Below are 14,743 nucleotides of genomic sequence, written 5' to 3' on the forward strand. Positions count from 1 at the left end.
GGGTGATCAGTGTGTGCAAGACTCTGCTGTGCTGCTTTTCATCCCTCTTCTATTAAGCATGCATGTAGCAGAGCTGTATGTGATGTACATGTAGCAGTGCTGTGTGTGACGTGCATGTAGCAGAGCTGTCATTGCGCCACCAGGAATACTGGTTACTATATAATTTCCTAATAATTACTAGTAAGTATGAACAAGGTACTTACCCCCCAATACTATAATAAAAATATGCTAGTGCTACTAGTTTCAATCTCAGTATCGATCTCACCGCACCGTTTGTTTTTTCCTCAAACATGGCAATAAATCTCAAAGTTTCTGATTTCACATCATCCCTCCCCGTATTCAGCAATTCATGTCTTGCCCTGCCAGCCACATGTACATGGACCTCTTTGAGCATTCCGCCCAGAAAGCCACGTTTCGTGAACCTCTTGCTCAATTCACCAGATTTCTGTGAATTTCTGAAAATAATTCTTGTATGTCACCCTAACCCCTGTTGAACCAGTAGGGGTGTAATGCTGAAAACCATTCTTCTATCCTATAGTTATGTCAGCTTAACCCCATTTAAACCAGTAGGGGGTGTAATGCTGAAAAGGCAACGCATAGGGTTAAATAGCGGGTTAAATCCTAGTTGGGCAAGGTGATCTATATTGTGTTTTAAACACAGGCACGAAGAGCTTAATCCTGAGATATGGGGAGCTATTAGCCAAGTCTTTCTATGTACACATCTGAAGCTGGTCACAGTTTACTCTGACAAGCCAGTATATGTTATTACAGTATTCCCATAGGGGGTAAGCGCCTTGTTCACACTTGATGGCGTTGACGATAACGGAAAACAAACAGCAGTCGTGCAGCCCACATGTCTGTCCCAATTCTAAAGAGACCCCCTCCATTGGTTTTGCTTTGAAGACTATTTTACAGAATGGTAGGAATATTGTAATAGAATGCTCTATGATGTATCATATCTGATTACTCCGTGGAGACGAGGATTTTCATACAAACCACTGTGGCTGCTGGGTGTCTGAGATTTCTTTCTCTTACCAAAGTAATGTATCAGCAAACGATGCCAAGCTGATGTCTTTTATGGCGGCTGCTGGCACACATTAATCTGAAACTGTTTGCATTTTGTTGAAGCATCTGCAGGGCAAGCAGTAGGAAGCTGAAATTACCCGGAAGTTACTATACAATAACTTCAATTTCAGCTTAAATAAATGATTCATTCTAGCATTTCATTAGGACATTGCTATGTGTTCTGTGAAGCGGCTCCAGAGTGGAACTTGGATTAAATTTGACTTGTCTTAAAACGTACGTGACTTTTCAGAATAAGTTGTTGTTTGCGTGTACATGAGGACAAACGCTACTTCTTGCCGTTAGAGGACTTGTATATGGCATTTGCCACCAGTTTCCCCTCTGCAGGTTGTATATCTAATTCTCAGTTCTCTCTGAGCTAGTGGGAGGAGCCTCCTTTCATATTTTTTTTCTATAAACTGCATATAGAGAAAACAATAGATTCTATTCCCTAAGTCTATGCAGCACACACATATAAATAACAGCATTTTAGAGGACAGTAAACAGAAATACTGAGCAGTGTGGATATGATTTCAGTAGCTGTAATGCAGTAAATCGCTCACGATTAACAACAACTTCATCCTTCCCCCTCCTCTCTTCATAGACTTCTTTGGGCAGCATGAGACCACACTCACCCCTACTTTCCATTATCTGGCTTATCTCTGTTACGAGAGACTGACTTGACTTAAAAGGGTTTGTGTCATATTAGAAAAACAAAGATTTTCTACAGAAACAACACTACTCTTGTCCATGGATTATATATGATATGGAGCTGAGGCTCAGTTGTTAGAAAAGGCCTGAGCTGCAGTACCAGACACAATTCACATACAGGAGTGGTGCTGTTTCCGTAAGAAATCCTCTTGTGTTTTTCTAACTTAAAGGGGTTGTCCCGCGAAACAAAGTGGGTCTATACACTTCTGTATGGCCATATTAATGCACTTTGTAATGTACATTGTGCATTAATTATGAGCCATACAGAAGTTATCAGAAATTTTTCACTTACCTGCTCCGTTGCTAGCGTCCTCGTTTCCATGGAGCCGTCTAATTTTCAGCGTCTAATCGCCAAATTAGACGCGCTTGCGCAGTCCGGGTCTTCTTCTTTTCTCAATGGGGCTCCGTGTAGCTCCGCCCCGTCACGTGCCGATTCCAGCCAATCAGGAGGCTGGAATCGGCAATGGACCGCACAGAAGCCCTGCGGTCCACCGAGGGAGAAGATCCCGGCGGCCATCTTCAGCAGGTAAGTAAGAAGTCACCGGAGCACGGGGATTCAGGTAAGCGCTGTCCGGTGTTCTTGTTTAACCCCTGCATCGGGGTTGTCTCGCGCCGAACGGGGGGGGCTGTTGAAAAAAAAAAAAAAACAGTTTCGGCGCGAGACAACCCCTTTAATACAACCCCTTTGTCAAGCGGTGGACATCAAGTTAGAAGTATGATCCCTACTGGCCAGCTCTTTATAGAGCTAAGTTTTCAGCAAAAAAAAAAAAAAAAAAAGTCATTTTTAGGTGATGTGCACTTTTTTCTAGTTATCACATTGACTATGACACAAGTTTGTTAAATTCCTTTCCTGCCCTCCTTTTGAGTTTCTTCATCCTCCTTTTACAATGAAGACTGAAAATCTCTAAAGAACTCTTCTGTGTCTGAAGCTCAGCAATGTCCGTTCCCCCCCTTCTCACAACCGTGGTCCTGTGGTTATTGGCCTTGCTTCCTCAGTTGTTCACCAGCTGAAAATCCTGCAGATCGGCGAACCGCGGGGCAAGTTTATAGACCGTTTAGTTTTTAATCATAGAAGTCAAAGGAACACTAAACCTGTAAATGAATGCTAACGGTATAGGCAGGGTAAACCTGACCAGCCATATTTAAAATAGTTGGTCATTAAAGGGTTTATTCCCATCAAAGTAATGACATCTCTTGAATATGCCATCACTTTATGATGGGTGGCTGTCCAACCTCTGAGACCCACACTGATCCTAAGAACGTAGTAAGTGATGACTTATCCAAGACAAATACCATCACTTTATGAGATGGGGATAACCTTTTAATGACCAGCATTATAAAATATATATGTGCAGTGCTGTGTAGGCTTTCCCATTTTTCCTTGATGGGTTATAATGCTGCTGAGCTTTCCAAAAAAATAGCACTGATGGTCTAAACTTGGCATAGGCCACCCCTCTGTAATATGTTGGGGGGGGGGGGGGGGTCAGCCCACAGGAAGCACACTGATCTTCAGAAAGAGGAGAACGTGCCTATTACAGTAGAGGGTTATTATGTGGCTCCTTTCTGTTGATCACACGGTATATGTCAGCAGGGTCGGGTGGTGCTGTTGCTTTGTAGTTTTTATTTTATCCTAACCTTTTTATTGTGATTTGTTACACTGTATACAGTTATTAACTTTTCTCTTCCTGACTTCACTTACATATTATTCTTTCAGTTGGCATTCGTTGATCTGTTAGAGGATGGTAACAGTATATTATGTTATCTTTTTCAGTGTGCTAAAACCTTTATCAACCTGATGACCCACATCTCCAAAGAGCAAACGGTCCAGTACATCTTAACTATGGTTGATGATATGCTTCAGGTAAATAATTTGATAAGTGCAAATAATTTAAAGTGCATTTCCGGTTCTTTAAAGGGGTTTTCTCACTACCTAAAATTGCTCCGTACTTCCTGTTTTCTGCGGACCTGGACATGTGACTGCTGCAGCGAATCGCTGGCTGTAAAAAGTCACTGCTGTGATTGGTTGCAATAGTCACATGTCCTGGTCATCTACAACCAGGAAGTACAGAGTGCTTGTGAAGCAGTTTTAAAGTAATGGGAAAACCCCTTTAAAGAATCTAAGAAACTCCAAATGTGCTCACATTGTGTGTTCCTGTTCAGATCACATTAATGGCCGCTGTTTGACTTATATTCCACAGAAAGTTCCCAATGCCTGTTATGATGACTCACAATGTTTCCCACCTGCACATAAAAACATATTCTGTGTGGTATATGTTTCAAGTTGACACGGTTTTATGGAATAGTACAGTTTACTACACTATTCTATGCTTTTTTTTTTGTGGTATTTTGGACCAATGGTAGCCAAAAGATTACACTTTTTTTTTTTTTTTGTCCTTAAACAAAACTCTGTTAAAGGGGTTGTCCTGCGAAAGCAAGTGGGGGTATACACTTCTGTATGGCCATATTAATGCACTTTGTAATATACTTCGTGCATTAAATATGAGCCAAACAGAAGTTATTCACTTACCTGTTCCGTTGCTGGCGTCCCCGTCTCCATGGTGCCGTCTAATTTCAGCGTCTAATCTCCCGATTAGACGCGCTTGCGCAGTCCGGTCTTCTCCCTTCTGAATGGGGCCGCTCGTGCTGGACAGCTGCTCCTCGTAGCTCCGCCCCGTCACGTGTGCCGATTCCAGCCAATCAGGAGGCTGGAATCGGCAATGGAACGCACAGAGCCCACGGTGCACCATGGGAGAAGACCTGCGGTCCACCGTGGGTGAAGATCCCGGCGGCCATCTTCGCAAGGTAAGTAAGAAGTCACCGGAGCGCGGGGATTCGGGTAAGTACTATCCGTTTTGTTTTGTTTTTTAAACCCCTGCATCGGGTTTGTCTCGCGCCGAACGGGGGGGCTATTGAAAAAAAAACAAACCCATTTCGGCGCGGGACAACCCCTTTAAGTTATTCAATACATTATATGTACCCGAATTTGGTGACTATAAAGGCTAGAACTCGTCCCACAAAATATAGGATGTCATATGCAATGCATTTGGAAAGCTCTCCAACCCTTTTACTTTTTTTTTTTTTACATATTGGTTTGTTGTGCAGATTAAAAAATATATATTTTCCCCCATCATTCTGCACTGAATACCTCATGATGACAAAGTGAAAACGGAATGTAAGAAATCTTTGTATTTAAAAAAAACAAAAAAAACCCCCACTAATATTTTGCATTTCTCTTGATCATCTTTGAGAATTTTCTACACCTTGATTGGTGGCCACCTGTGGTAAAGTAAGTTGATTAGACATAATTTTCAAAGACACACCTCGGTCTACTTAAGGTCTCACAGCTCACAATGCATATCAGAGCCAAAGCCAAGCAGTTAGAAGGAAATAACTGCTTGCAGAGCTTAGAGACAGGATTGTGTGGTGGCACAGATGTGAAGAAGGCTGCAAAATAAAATTTAAATAAAAAGTTTGGAACAACCAGGACTCTAGAGCTGGCTGAACCATCAAACTAAGTATTTGGAGGAAGAACTGCCTTGGTAAGAGAGGTGACCAAGAACTCAATGGTCACTCTGCGCTGTAAATATCTGGTGTACAGATAGGAGAAACTTCCATAAGGTCAGCCATCACACAGCACTCCACCAACCTGGCCTTTATGGCAGAGTGGCAGGAAAGAAGCCTCCCCACAGTGACCCTTGAAAGTCCACCTGGAGTTTGCCATAAAGCATTTAAAGGATTCTGACCGTGAGAAATAAGATTCTTTGGTCTGATTGAACATTTTTGGAACAATTCTAAGCATTATGTCTGGCAGAAACCAAGCATTGTTAATCACCTGCCCAATACCAGCTCTACAGTGAAGCCTGGGGGTGGCAGTATAATAGGATTTTGTTTTTTTAGTGGCTGGGATAGGGAGACTGGTCAGGGTTTATGGAAAGCTGAATGGAGCACAGTACAGAGATAATCTTAATAAAAACCTGATCCAGATCACAAGGGACCTCAGACAGGGCAGAAGATTCACCTTCCAACAAGACAATGATCCTAAGCACACAGCCAAGACAACACAGGAGTGGCTTAGGGACAACTTTGTGAATGTCCTTGGGTGGCCCGGCCAGAGGCCTGACTTGTAACCATTTGAAGGTTTTTTTTCAATTATAGTGTGACCGTTGGGGGACGAGGGTGGGGGGCGTTAAGCAGATTGATGTGATCTTGTAAAGATCAGAAGAAATTGAAGTTAAATAGGTTTTCTGAGTGAAAGATACATTGGTGGCAGTGGAAGGAATGGGTCACATTAAAAATGAGAAAGAGAAAAAGAGCCTTTGCTACAAGCTACTCCTCTGCCACCACTCCTGTCCGCCAGTGCCTTGTTTACTTGGTCTATAGTCAGTCTCATGGGTTGTTTACCCACGTGACTCCTGTAGCCAATAGGCAGACCTGCCGGGCCTTCTACATTTAAAGCCCATGTGACAGCATTACGGAACGTCACCAAGCCAAAAGATCTGGTGCCATCACCAGTCAGATGCTGTGGCGCAGAAGTGGCTCACCGACACCACCACCAAGTATGTAGATTTTTATATAGTTTTGGGCGCGGAGGGCCCAAAAGTATATCAAAAATTCACTTGGAAAACCCCTTTAAAGTTAGGTGGTTGTCCCCTTGGAAGAGGGTTCGTTGTTCATATGCTTGTTTTCAGTCTGTTCTTCCCAAGATTAGGGATGAGGGCGGTAAGGAGCAGCTGCTTACCCATCTCTCCTCCATAGAAATAAAGTGTTCATTTGACTTTCTCAAATACACATGAGTTTGGCGTGAAAACTAACTGTTTGCTGACCATTATCGTATATCTATGATAAGGGGAAAAAGTTTTGTACCATGTTAGCTAGTAGAGCAAATTCTTTTTCTCAGTATGGCTACATTCACATGGGCGAGTGCAATATCGGGCTGAGAAAGCCAAGCTGATATCGCACTTGTTTTTACAGTTGGGTGCAAGGTGTTTTTTACGCAAAAACGCCTCTCGTAACTTCTCGGAAATTCCGATCCTCCTTTGTTTGTTTCACGCACATCTTCCAGAGGCTTGGCAAGTGTTTCCCATTGATTTCATTGAGAAACCCCACTTTGCACTCACAGCAGAGTAGTACACACATCTTAAGGGTCTTTTCACTGTTACGGGTATTGGATGTCTGTTAGTGCATTGCCCCAGTTAGGGGGCTCTTGTGGCAAAGAGTGTTAATGCAGCAGTATGCAATCCTATGCTCTTGCTCACGACCTGAAGGTTGTGAGTTCAATCCCCGCGTGGTTGAGGTAGCCGGCTCAAGATCAATAGAGATGAGCGAGCACCAAAATGCTCGGGTGCTTGTTACTTGAGTCGAACTTCCCGTGATGCTCGAGGGTTCGTTTCGAGTAACGAACCCCATTGAAGTCAATGGGCGACCCGAGCATTTTTGTATGGGACCTATGCTCCGCTAAGGTTTTCATTTGTGAAAATCTGGGAAATTCAAGAAAGTGATGGGAACGACACAGCAACGGATAGGGCAGGCGAGGGGCTACATGTTGGGCTGCATCTCAAGTTCCCAGGTCCCACTATTAAGCCACAAGAGCGGCAAGAGTGCCCCCCCCCCAACAATTTTTACTTATGAAAAACCCTCATTAGCAATGCATACCTTAGCTAAGCCCCACACTACCTCCAACAAAGCACAATCACTGCCTGCATGACACTCCGCTGCCACTTCTCCTGGGTAACATGCTGCCCAACCGCCCATTTCAGTAATAGTAGCAGTCAAGACAGGCCCCAGTAACAATTCCAAAGCAGCAGTATAGGGGGAGCACAGTATTAGTTCCATTTCAGTAGTAGTAGCAGTCTAGGGTATTAATGAGCGACTACTACCCCCAGCAGACATGCAGTAAACTGAACACGGTCACAGGCAGCCCAAAGATTTTTTTTTTCCAATTTTTTTGAAAAAGCCCACTGCCCATATAGACAGTATATCTCTTTCCCAGTACCACTGTCCCTGCCCCACCAGTACTGCCCCTATACTCAGTAAAATGACTGCAGACTGAGGACACTATGGTCTGCATGCCCGATATACAAAAAAAAAATGTGCAAAACTGCTAAAAGCAGCCTCAACAGTACTGCACATGGTCAGATGTGGCCCTAAGAAGGACCGTTGGGGTTCTTGAAGACGAATATAACACCTAACACTCTCCCTATAGCAGCTACAGCATGACGGCACTTTCCCTAATGTCTCTCAGCGTCCATCTGTGGCGAGCCGCGGCCGGCCCCAGTTTATATACACGGGTGTCACCTGATCTCCCCAGCCACTCACTGCAGGGGGGTGGGATAGGGCTGGAACTTCACAGGAGGAAGCTGTAATGCCTTCCCTGTGTTTCTATTGGCCAGAAAACGGCGCAAACTTTTCTGGGAAGAAAATGGAAGTGACTCGAACATCGCGTGGTGCTCGTCTCGAGTAACGAGCGTCTCGAGTACCCTAATATTCGAACGAGCATCAAGCTCAGACGAGTACGCTCGCTCATCTCTAAAGATCAATTCAGCCTTCCATCCTTCCAAGGTCAGTAAAATGAGTCCCCATCTTGCTAGGGGGTAATAAATAAATGACCCGAAAACAATACAGAATAAGTTGGCGCTATACAAATAACAAATCCCTTCCCTCAATGGGACAATTTTTATATCGTATTCTACCTAACCTAAATGTTACAGTATTTTTTCCATTCGTCCTAGAATGTTAAAAATTCAGATGCACAATGCATAGTTCGACTGCTTTCTCATCGCATTCCAGCCTTTCCGTCTGAGGCATCTGTCTGGATCGCCGACAACTGCATCGGCTTCCATTACTCAAACGGAGACAAATAAGGTTTGCATTTGACCAGAATTCTGTTTGTTTTCAACGTTTGTGCCAAAGAGAATAGCAAAGTCGACTATTCTTTTCTCTGCAGGACAAATGTCAGAAACAAATGAAACCTTTTTGCTCCCTGAGTAATGGAAGCGTATGACCCCATCTGAAGGCTGGCTTCGGCTGAAGCTTGATGTGAAGTCAGGCTTGCTGTCACTGCAGGTTATTGGGCATCGCTCCTATTGATTAAGACCTGCTATATAGGGTGATTATGAATACATGAATCCATAATCCTTCTCGGCACATCCACGGTCCTAATGTTCTCTAGCTGAAGACTAAATTGGATGAAATGATACTCAATCAAATTATTGCTGGGACGATTCATTAACTTACTTGCCCTTATCTATTTGACTAATGATGACACTTTAATTAATCTGTAAACAAATGAGCGGAGCTTAGGTTATAATTAAGGTGATTGATGCTCTTTAATAATGAGTAATTCACGCTCATTGTAAACACTATTTAGTTTTCTTTCCTCCTAAACTATCGCATTTTCAGACTGCACACTTTAACCACCTTTTAATAATCTTTAAAGAAATTAGTGACGGGGCTGAAAGATGAATCCTTAAAGAGCGATATGCAAGAAATGGATATCGATCACCTAATTGGATGATTTCCTTCATTTGTGTTAATCCATGCTATCCGTCTCATTTTCGAGAATCTCAGACCCGCTATTTCTGTGATCTTATGTGCATAGAAGTAATTTTTTAAGGAAAGTTCTTATAAATGTTTCTCGTATTTATAACTCTGAAATAGTAAAATTTGAACTTTAGAAGAAATTGCTTTTAGTGGTTTCAATTTACTAATGTCATTGGTTTAGACAGGGAGGGGATACTCCTAAAATACTGTGTTTTGCCTACAATAATCCCTATTCTGATTTTTATGAGGGATGGGGGTGCTTGATATATAAACCCTACCCTGAAAATAAGCCCTAGCTACACTACACAGGAAGAAAAGCTATACATTACTTAGCAGGCGCCGTCCGGGTCCCTCCAGCTGGTCTTCCGTTTCGGCAGGCTTGCTTTCAATTCTCAGCCGCCGACAGAAGATTGCTTGCTGGTGATGGGGTTTGTAAACCCCGCCTCCAGCAAGTGATTGCTCTGATTGGTACTCGAGGGCCGCGGCTCAGCCAGTCACTGCAGCACTTGATGAACCAATCACAGCCATTGGAGACCAGCGGGAGGGACATGGACGGCGCCTGCTAGGTATGATAGACATTCCCAGAAAATAAGACCCTGTGCCTCTTTTGGGGCAAAAATTTATATAAGATGGTCTTATTTTTGGGGAAACACGGTAGTAGATGACCTTGTAGTTTTACCTGATAACCACCTGCTACTCCTTTCCTCCCCACCCATCTTTACTTACATGACTCCTGCGGTGATATACCTGTAGACTTGATCATTGCAGCCAATCCCTTGTTAGCTATGTGGTTAAACCTGTAATCCACCACCATATCTACACCCCCTAAGGCTTATAATGTCTTGCCTCCTGATGGACACTTTGGGGTGACTTAAGGAATGCTTTTGCACTCCTAGTTAACAGTTCTAAAAACTATTCAGCTTGACCTCTGCAGTCATTTTCCATCTGCATGGGATTATCCTGTTGGTATGCCATTAAAGTCCCAGATGGGAATATCTCCTTAATAGACTTGAATACATGGCAGACATATTGCTATACTTTACCATCACTGCATGATTGGTGGGGGTCAGACCCTGATCATGAAGGGGCACAGCACTGATTGGCCATTGCAACCCCATAATGTGTTTCCATATACAGTTGTTCCCAGCCACCCTGATGTGCAGGGATCTGCAGCTGGCTCCATTCACTCAAATGGAGCCGCCCTGCATTGTTTGAGTGCCTTCTAGCTAGGACAGCCAGGTTTCAGCAGCTATTTTAATTTTCCTTCTTTAGCTGATTCTTTAGAATGTTGCATGGTTGCCACCCAACAATTAGTGGTACAGTTACAGTACATCCAACCAGTCACAATGTGCATTGGCACCCTTAGACTGTGTAGGAACACACCCTTTTGAAAAGGGGACTAGTAACGCCCACTTGTCAATTTATTTATAGATTTCTAGGAGGAATAACGGAGAAATGGCACAACATAGCGATAAGAATAGATGCTCCAGAAATGTTCTGTCATAGGGAATGCAAGTCCTTACTAAAATGGATATGCTGGGAGAGCTGACAGGTCCTCTTTTTACTCCCTGCCTAGTAGGAAATAAGGACTTTCATTGAAAAATTAAACAATCTAAGCCTGGGTTCACATGGGGCGTATTCTCGTCGGAAATCTCACGGTTTGGTTGCAGCAAAAACCGCGAGATTTCCGCCGGGAGAACCGCCGCGGAAAAAGCCGCGGCAGCTTTGAAGCAGCCCGGCCGCTCGCTCTTCCGCTGCGGCCGGCGCTCCCATAGAGGAGAGCGCGGCCGCAGCGGAATGAAAAAAAGAATGGACATGCTGCATATTCTGCGACCGCCGCAGCCGCGGTTCCAGCCGGACTTACCGCAGCGGATTGGCCGCCCCATGTGGACGAGATTTCTGAGACATCTCGTCCACATGGCTGGCTAATCCTGAGATTAGCGGTCGCGGGCGGATTTGCCGCGGCTGAATTCTGCGCGGCAAATCCGCCCTGTGTGAACCCAGCCTGAAGAGTTAGGTGTCTTCCAAATTTTCAATGCTCATTTCTGATCTGGTTTCTGGAATTTGTCCAGAACTGACCTAACATTTAACTGAACAAAACGGGCACCGCTACATCATTATCGGTTACCATGATCTGTGTTCTTTATGTTTAGTGGCATATTGAACTATGGTATAATGATACATTTGCTAGCTTATTTATTTTTTTTATATGTAAGCCGTCCAACAATTCTGCCATTCATCCCCCTTCCTTTTATCGTAAGTTAGTTTCCAACTCTGTAAATTTCCAGGAAGTTTAAAAAAGGAAGTTTTAGATACTTCTTGGAATAATGGTTGGATGGGATAGACTTGCTATTCTTGTTGTCCATGTGTCAGCGTCATGGAGAAGCACGGTCATGATGAAAGGGTTCTGCACTAGTGTTTGGTTATACGTATGGTATAAGACAGGCGCACTTTATTAGGGTCATCTACATGATGCCAGTGGTCCACACTGTATAGCTGTGGGGCATCCGAGGTGTGCTGTCGTTCAGTGCAGCATGAGGTTAGAGCCCCGTCTGTCAGCAGCTGGCCGCCATCAACACTGCTAGGTGGGGAATGTACAAGTGTATCTTAGTAAGGACAGAATATATTTACCCCTATTTCTAAGTTGTATTTTAAGTTCTTAAATTGTGCTACTTCTTTATTATTCTCATTTTATGCTTTTAGGAAAATCATCAACGTGTCAGTATATTTTTTGACTATGCCCGCCGTGGGAAGAACACAGCATGGTCCTACTTTCTGCCAATGTTAAATCGCCAGGATCTGTTCACTGTCCACATGGTAAAATAAAGTTTATATTACTATTTTACATATGTGACCTGCAAAGGCCAATGTTTGCGAAGGCTGACATATCTTATGACAGACTAACTGATAGAGATAGTTGGAGGGATTTGTGCCAAATTTATCAAAATGTGCATGCCAGGTCTACCAGGTCTTTAAAGTTGACCTATGCACAGGATAGGTTATCAGTAGCTGATCAGTGGGGGTTCGCTGTCTGGAAGTTCCTATTCGCTTCAATGGGAGCTGTCTGCAATGCCACACCAAGCCACTGCATAATGTATGCGGCTGTCTGCTTCATGCTCTGTACAGAGTGACGGCTGATTGCCCAGGGTCCGAAATGGCAGGCCCACACTGTGGATTTATTTAGGATCCACGGCGTAATCAGTAGGAATGTTTGCACCTTTCCGGATTCACATTCAGAGATTGTGCGCACAATCCATCATGTGACCACATGATGGATTACGAAGGTCATGTGAACCAATGACGTACCCGGAAACTGTGTCGGTGATGGGTGCTACATCTTAATGTATGTGTTATTGCTATTACTATATAAGGAAACATTTTTTAATGTTATAATGTGCTTGATAAAGTCGCATTTCTAGCGAGGAAACGCGTTGCACTGCATGACAATAAAGTTATTACTTGTGGAACGGAGACATCTTCCCTGGTTTATCCTGAAGTAGCGCGGGCGGATCTTTTCTCCACTTCATTTATCTGTTTAGTAGTAGGCATATATCATCTTTGCATAGCATTATGAGTTAATTGCCCTTTATGGGCATGCCGGAAGCAATGCATGATTGGAAATCAAAGCATGGGATTGGGTGGTCCAATTAAGGAGCTTCTGTCGTTATGGACGTCTGACATCACGTGGTTTCAGATGGAATGCTGGCGACATCTGAGTGTTCGATGGAGGGGGCTGGGGCAGGGTGAGTAGCTTGTCGTCAAATGACGCCTGAGGGTTATGTGCGGGTAAAAAAAAAAAAAAAAATGTGCCTTGAGGTTATGTGCGGGTATTTCTATCAAGCTGCATATTCTGGTAACGGTTAGCAGAACAGGATGTGGCCGACACATTCCGTTCTGTTGGCTCAGGCAGTGAAATAGACATTTCATTATATATCTCTCTATATATTATCTCTCCTCCAGGACACCTATCAGCTATTGTTGACCTATCCTGTTGATAGGACATCAATTTTCATGAGTTTGTTTTTTTGTTTTTTTTTTAAGATCTGGAAACCCCTTTTTTAAGGAGTAGTAATTTTTTTTTCTTTAATGTGTGTGTTCAGTACTCCATAAATGAAGCCTATAAAGTGGTGACTTGTTATGACTATTGAGAGTTAAAAATAAAAATGTATATGGCTTTTTCTCCTCCACTCTTTCAGGCAGCACGTATAATTGCTAAATTGGCAGCCTGGGGAAGAGAATTGATGGAAGGCAGCGATTTGAATTACTACTTCAACTGGATTAAAACTCAGCTGAGCTCCCAGGTATTCCTTTCACTGGATTTATTGGTAGATTGGGTAGTTTTGTATAAAGTAATAAATAATTCTTACTGCTGCCACTAAAGAATGTTAATTACTGCCTTTACATTAGCTGTACTTCCATACCTATGTGTCAGCGCAAAATGAGAGAGTGGGGCGGGACATGGCAATTAGGCATACTACAACATATGCAGACATGCTGGGCAATATTACAGATTATTCTATACAAGTAATCCATAATCCTCAAATAGCGGATTACGTGCAATTTCAGTTACATATTTTTAAATGTTGACTAACGAAAAACTATAAACTTGCTGTGAAAAGGTCTTTGCTGGTCTGGATCCCAGCCAAACAAACTGTACGTAATTCTGATCTCGCATTTGGTTGATTTCACTCATCTCTAAATTGATCTTATTCATGTTGCCTCTTCTATCAATGACCTAGGACTATGTGCCTTTCCTATCTAGCCTTCACATTTGTAGCATTCCTCCCGTGCTGTACCTGTTCTCTAGAATGCTCTTCCTTGGTCTGTGACACTAACTGCTAACTTCACACTTACAAGCGTATCTGGAAGTTTCTGGTGGGACACATCACGTGCCATAAATACTATTGTATGCCCCACTTTTCTGTCCAAATCTTATTACTAAATCGGCCGTCTTCTCTCCTGTCTCCTTCTGCCCACCACTATCCCATATGCTGTAGCTGGGCCCAAGCAGACAATAGTTGTTGCCGATTTCATAATTCTGCATTATTTGCATGTGCTGGTCCGCTGTACTAAATAAATATTGCTATATTATAATATATATAATACTTTGTCATGACTCCTATTCTTCCTTGGATCGTAAGCTCTATTGAGCGGGGCTTTTTCTTTTTTTAGTTTATATATTTAATGTCGTCTGTGCTTTTGAATGTACTTTCTTTATCCCCGATTGTGACTAGCTGGCATAAAATATTATTGTACTGTATGCATACATTACATATTTTATATCAGAAATCCCCATCGTATCAGTGCAGGGAATGAATGGCCTGTGTATGTCCTGTTATTGCCAAGTCAAGGAAAACAGTGGAGAAACCTGGGTAAATGGGTTCATCTATAATACATATCACCAACACTTTAGTAGTTAATACACACATAA

The 14,743-nt window shown here is 43.1% G+C and overlaps 1 protein-coding gene across 2 annotated transcripts in view; it reads left to right on the forward strand.

The window, feature by feature from the left end:
* ATP6V1H (ATPase H+ transporting V1 subunit H) overlaps positions 1–14,743 on the forward strand; it is a 79,311-nt gene that overhangs the window by 17,290 nt on the left and 47,278 nt on the right. For both annotated transcript variants that reach the window (XM_066578333.1, XM_066578334.1), the window contains exons 5-7: positions 3,545–3,634; positions 12,016–12,129; positions 13,509–13,613. In XM_066578333.1, the coding sequence (XP_066434430.1) occupies positions 3,545–3,634; positions 12,016–12,129; positions 13,509–13,613 (309 nt within the window). The remainder of the gene's footprint in view (positions 1–3,544; positions 3,635–12,015; positions 12,130–13,508; positions 13,614–14,743) is intronic.

Source organism: Eleutherodactylus coqui, chromosome 9 (genome assembly GCF_035609145.1).
Source record: "Eleutherodactylus coqui strain aEleCoq1 chromosome 9, aEleCoq1.hap1, whole genome shotgun sequence".
Taxonomy (NCBI): domain Eukaryota; kingdom Metazoa; phylum Chordata; class Amphibia; order Anura; family Eleutherodactylidae; genus Eleutherodactylus; species Eleutherodactylus coqui.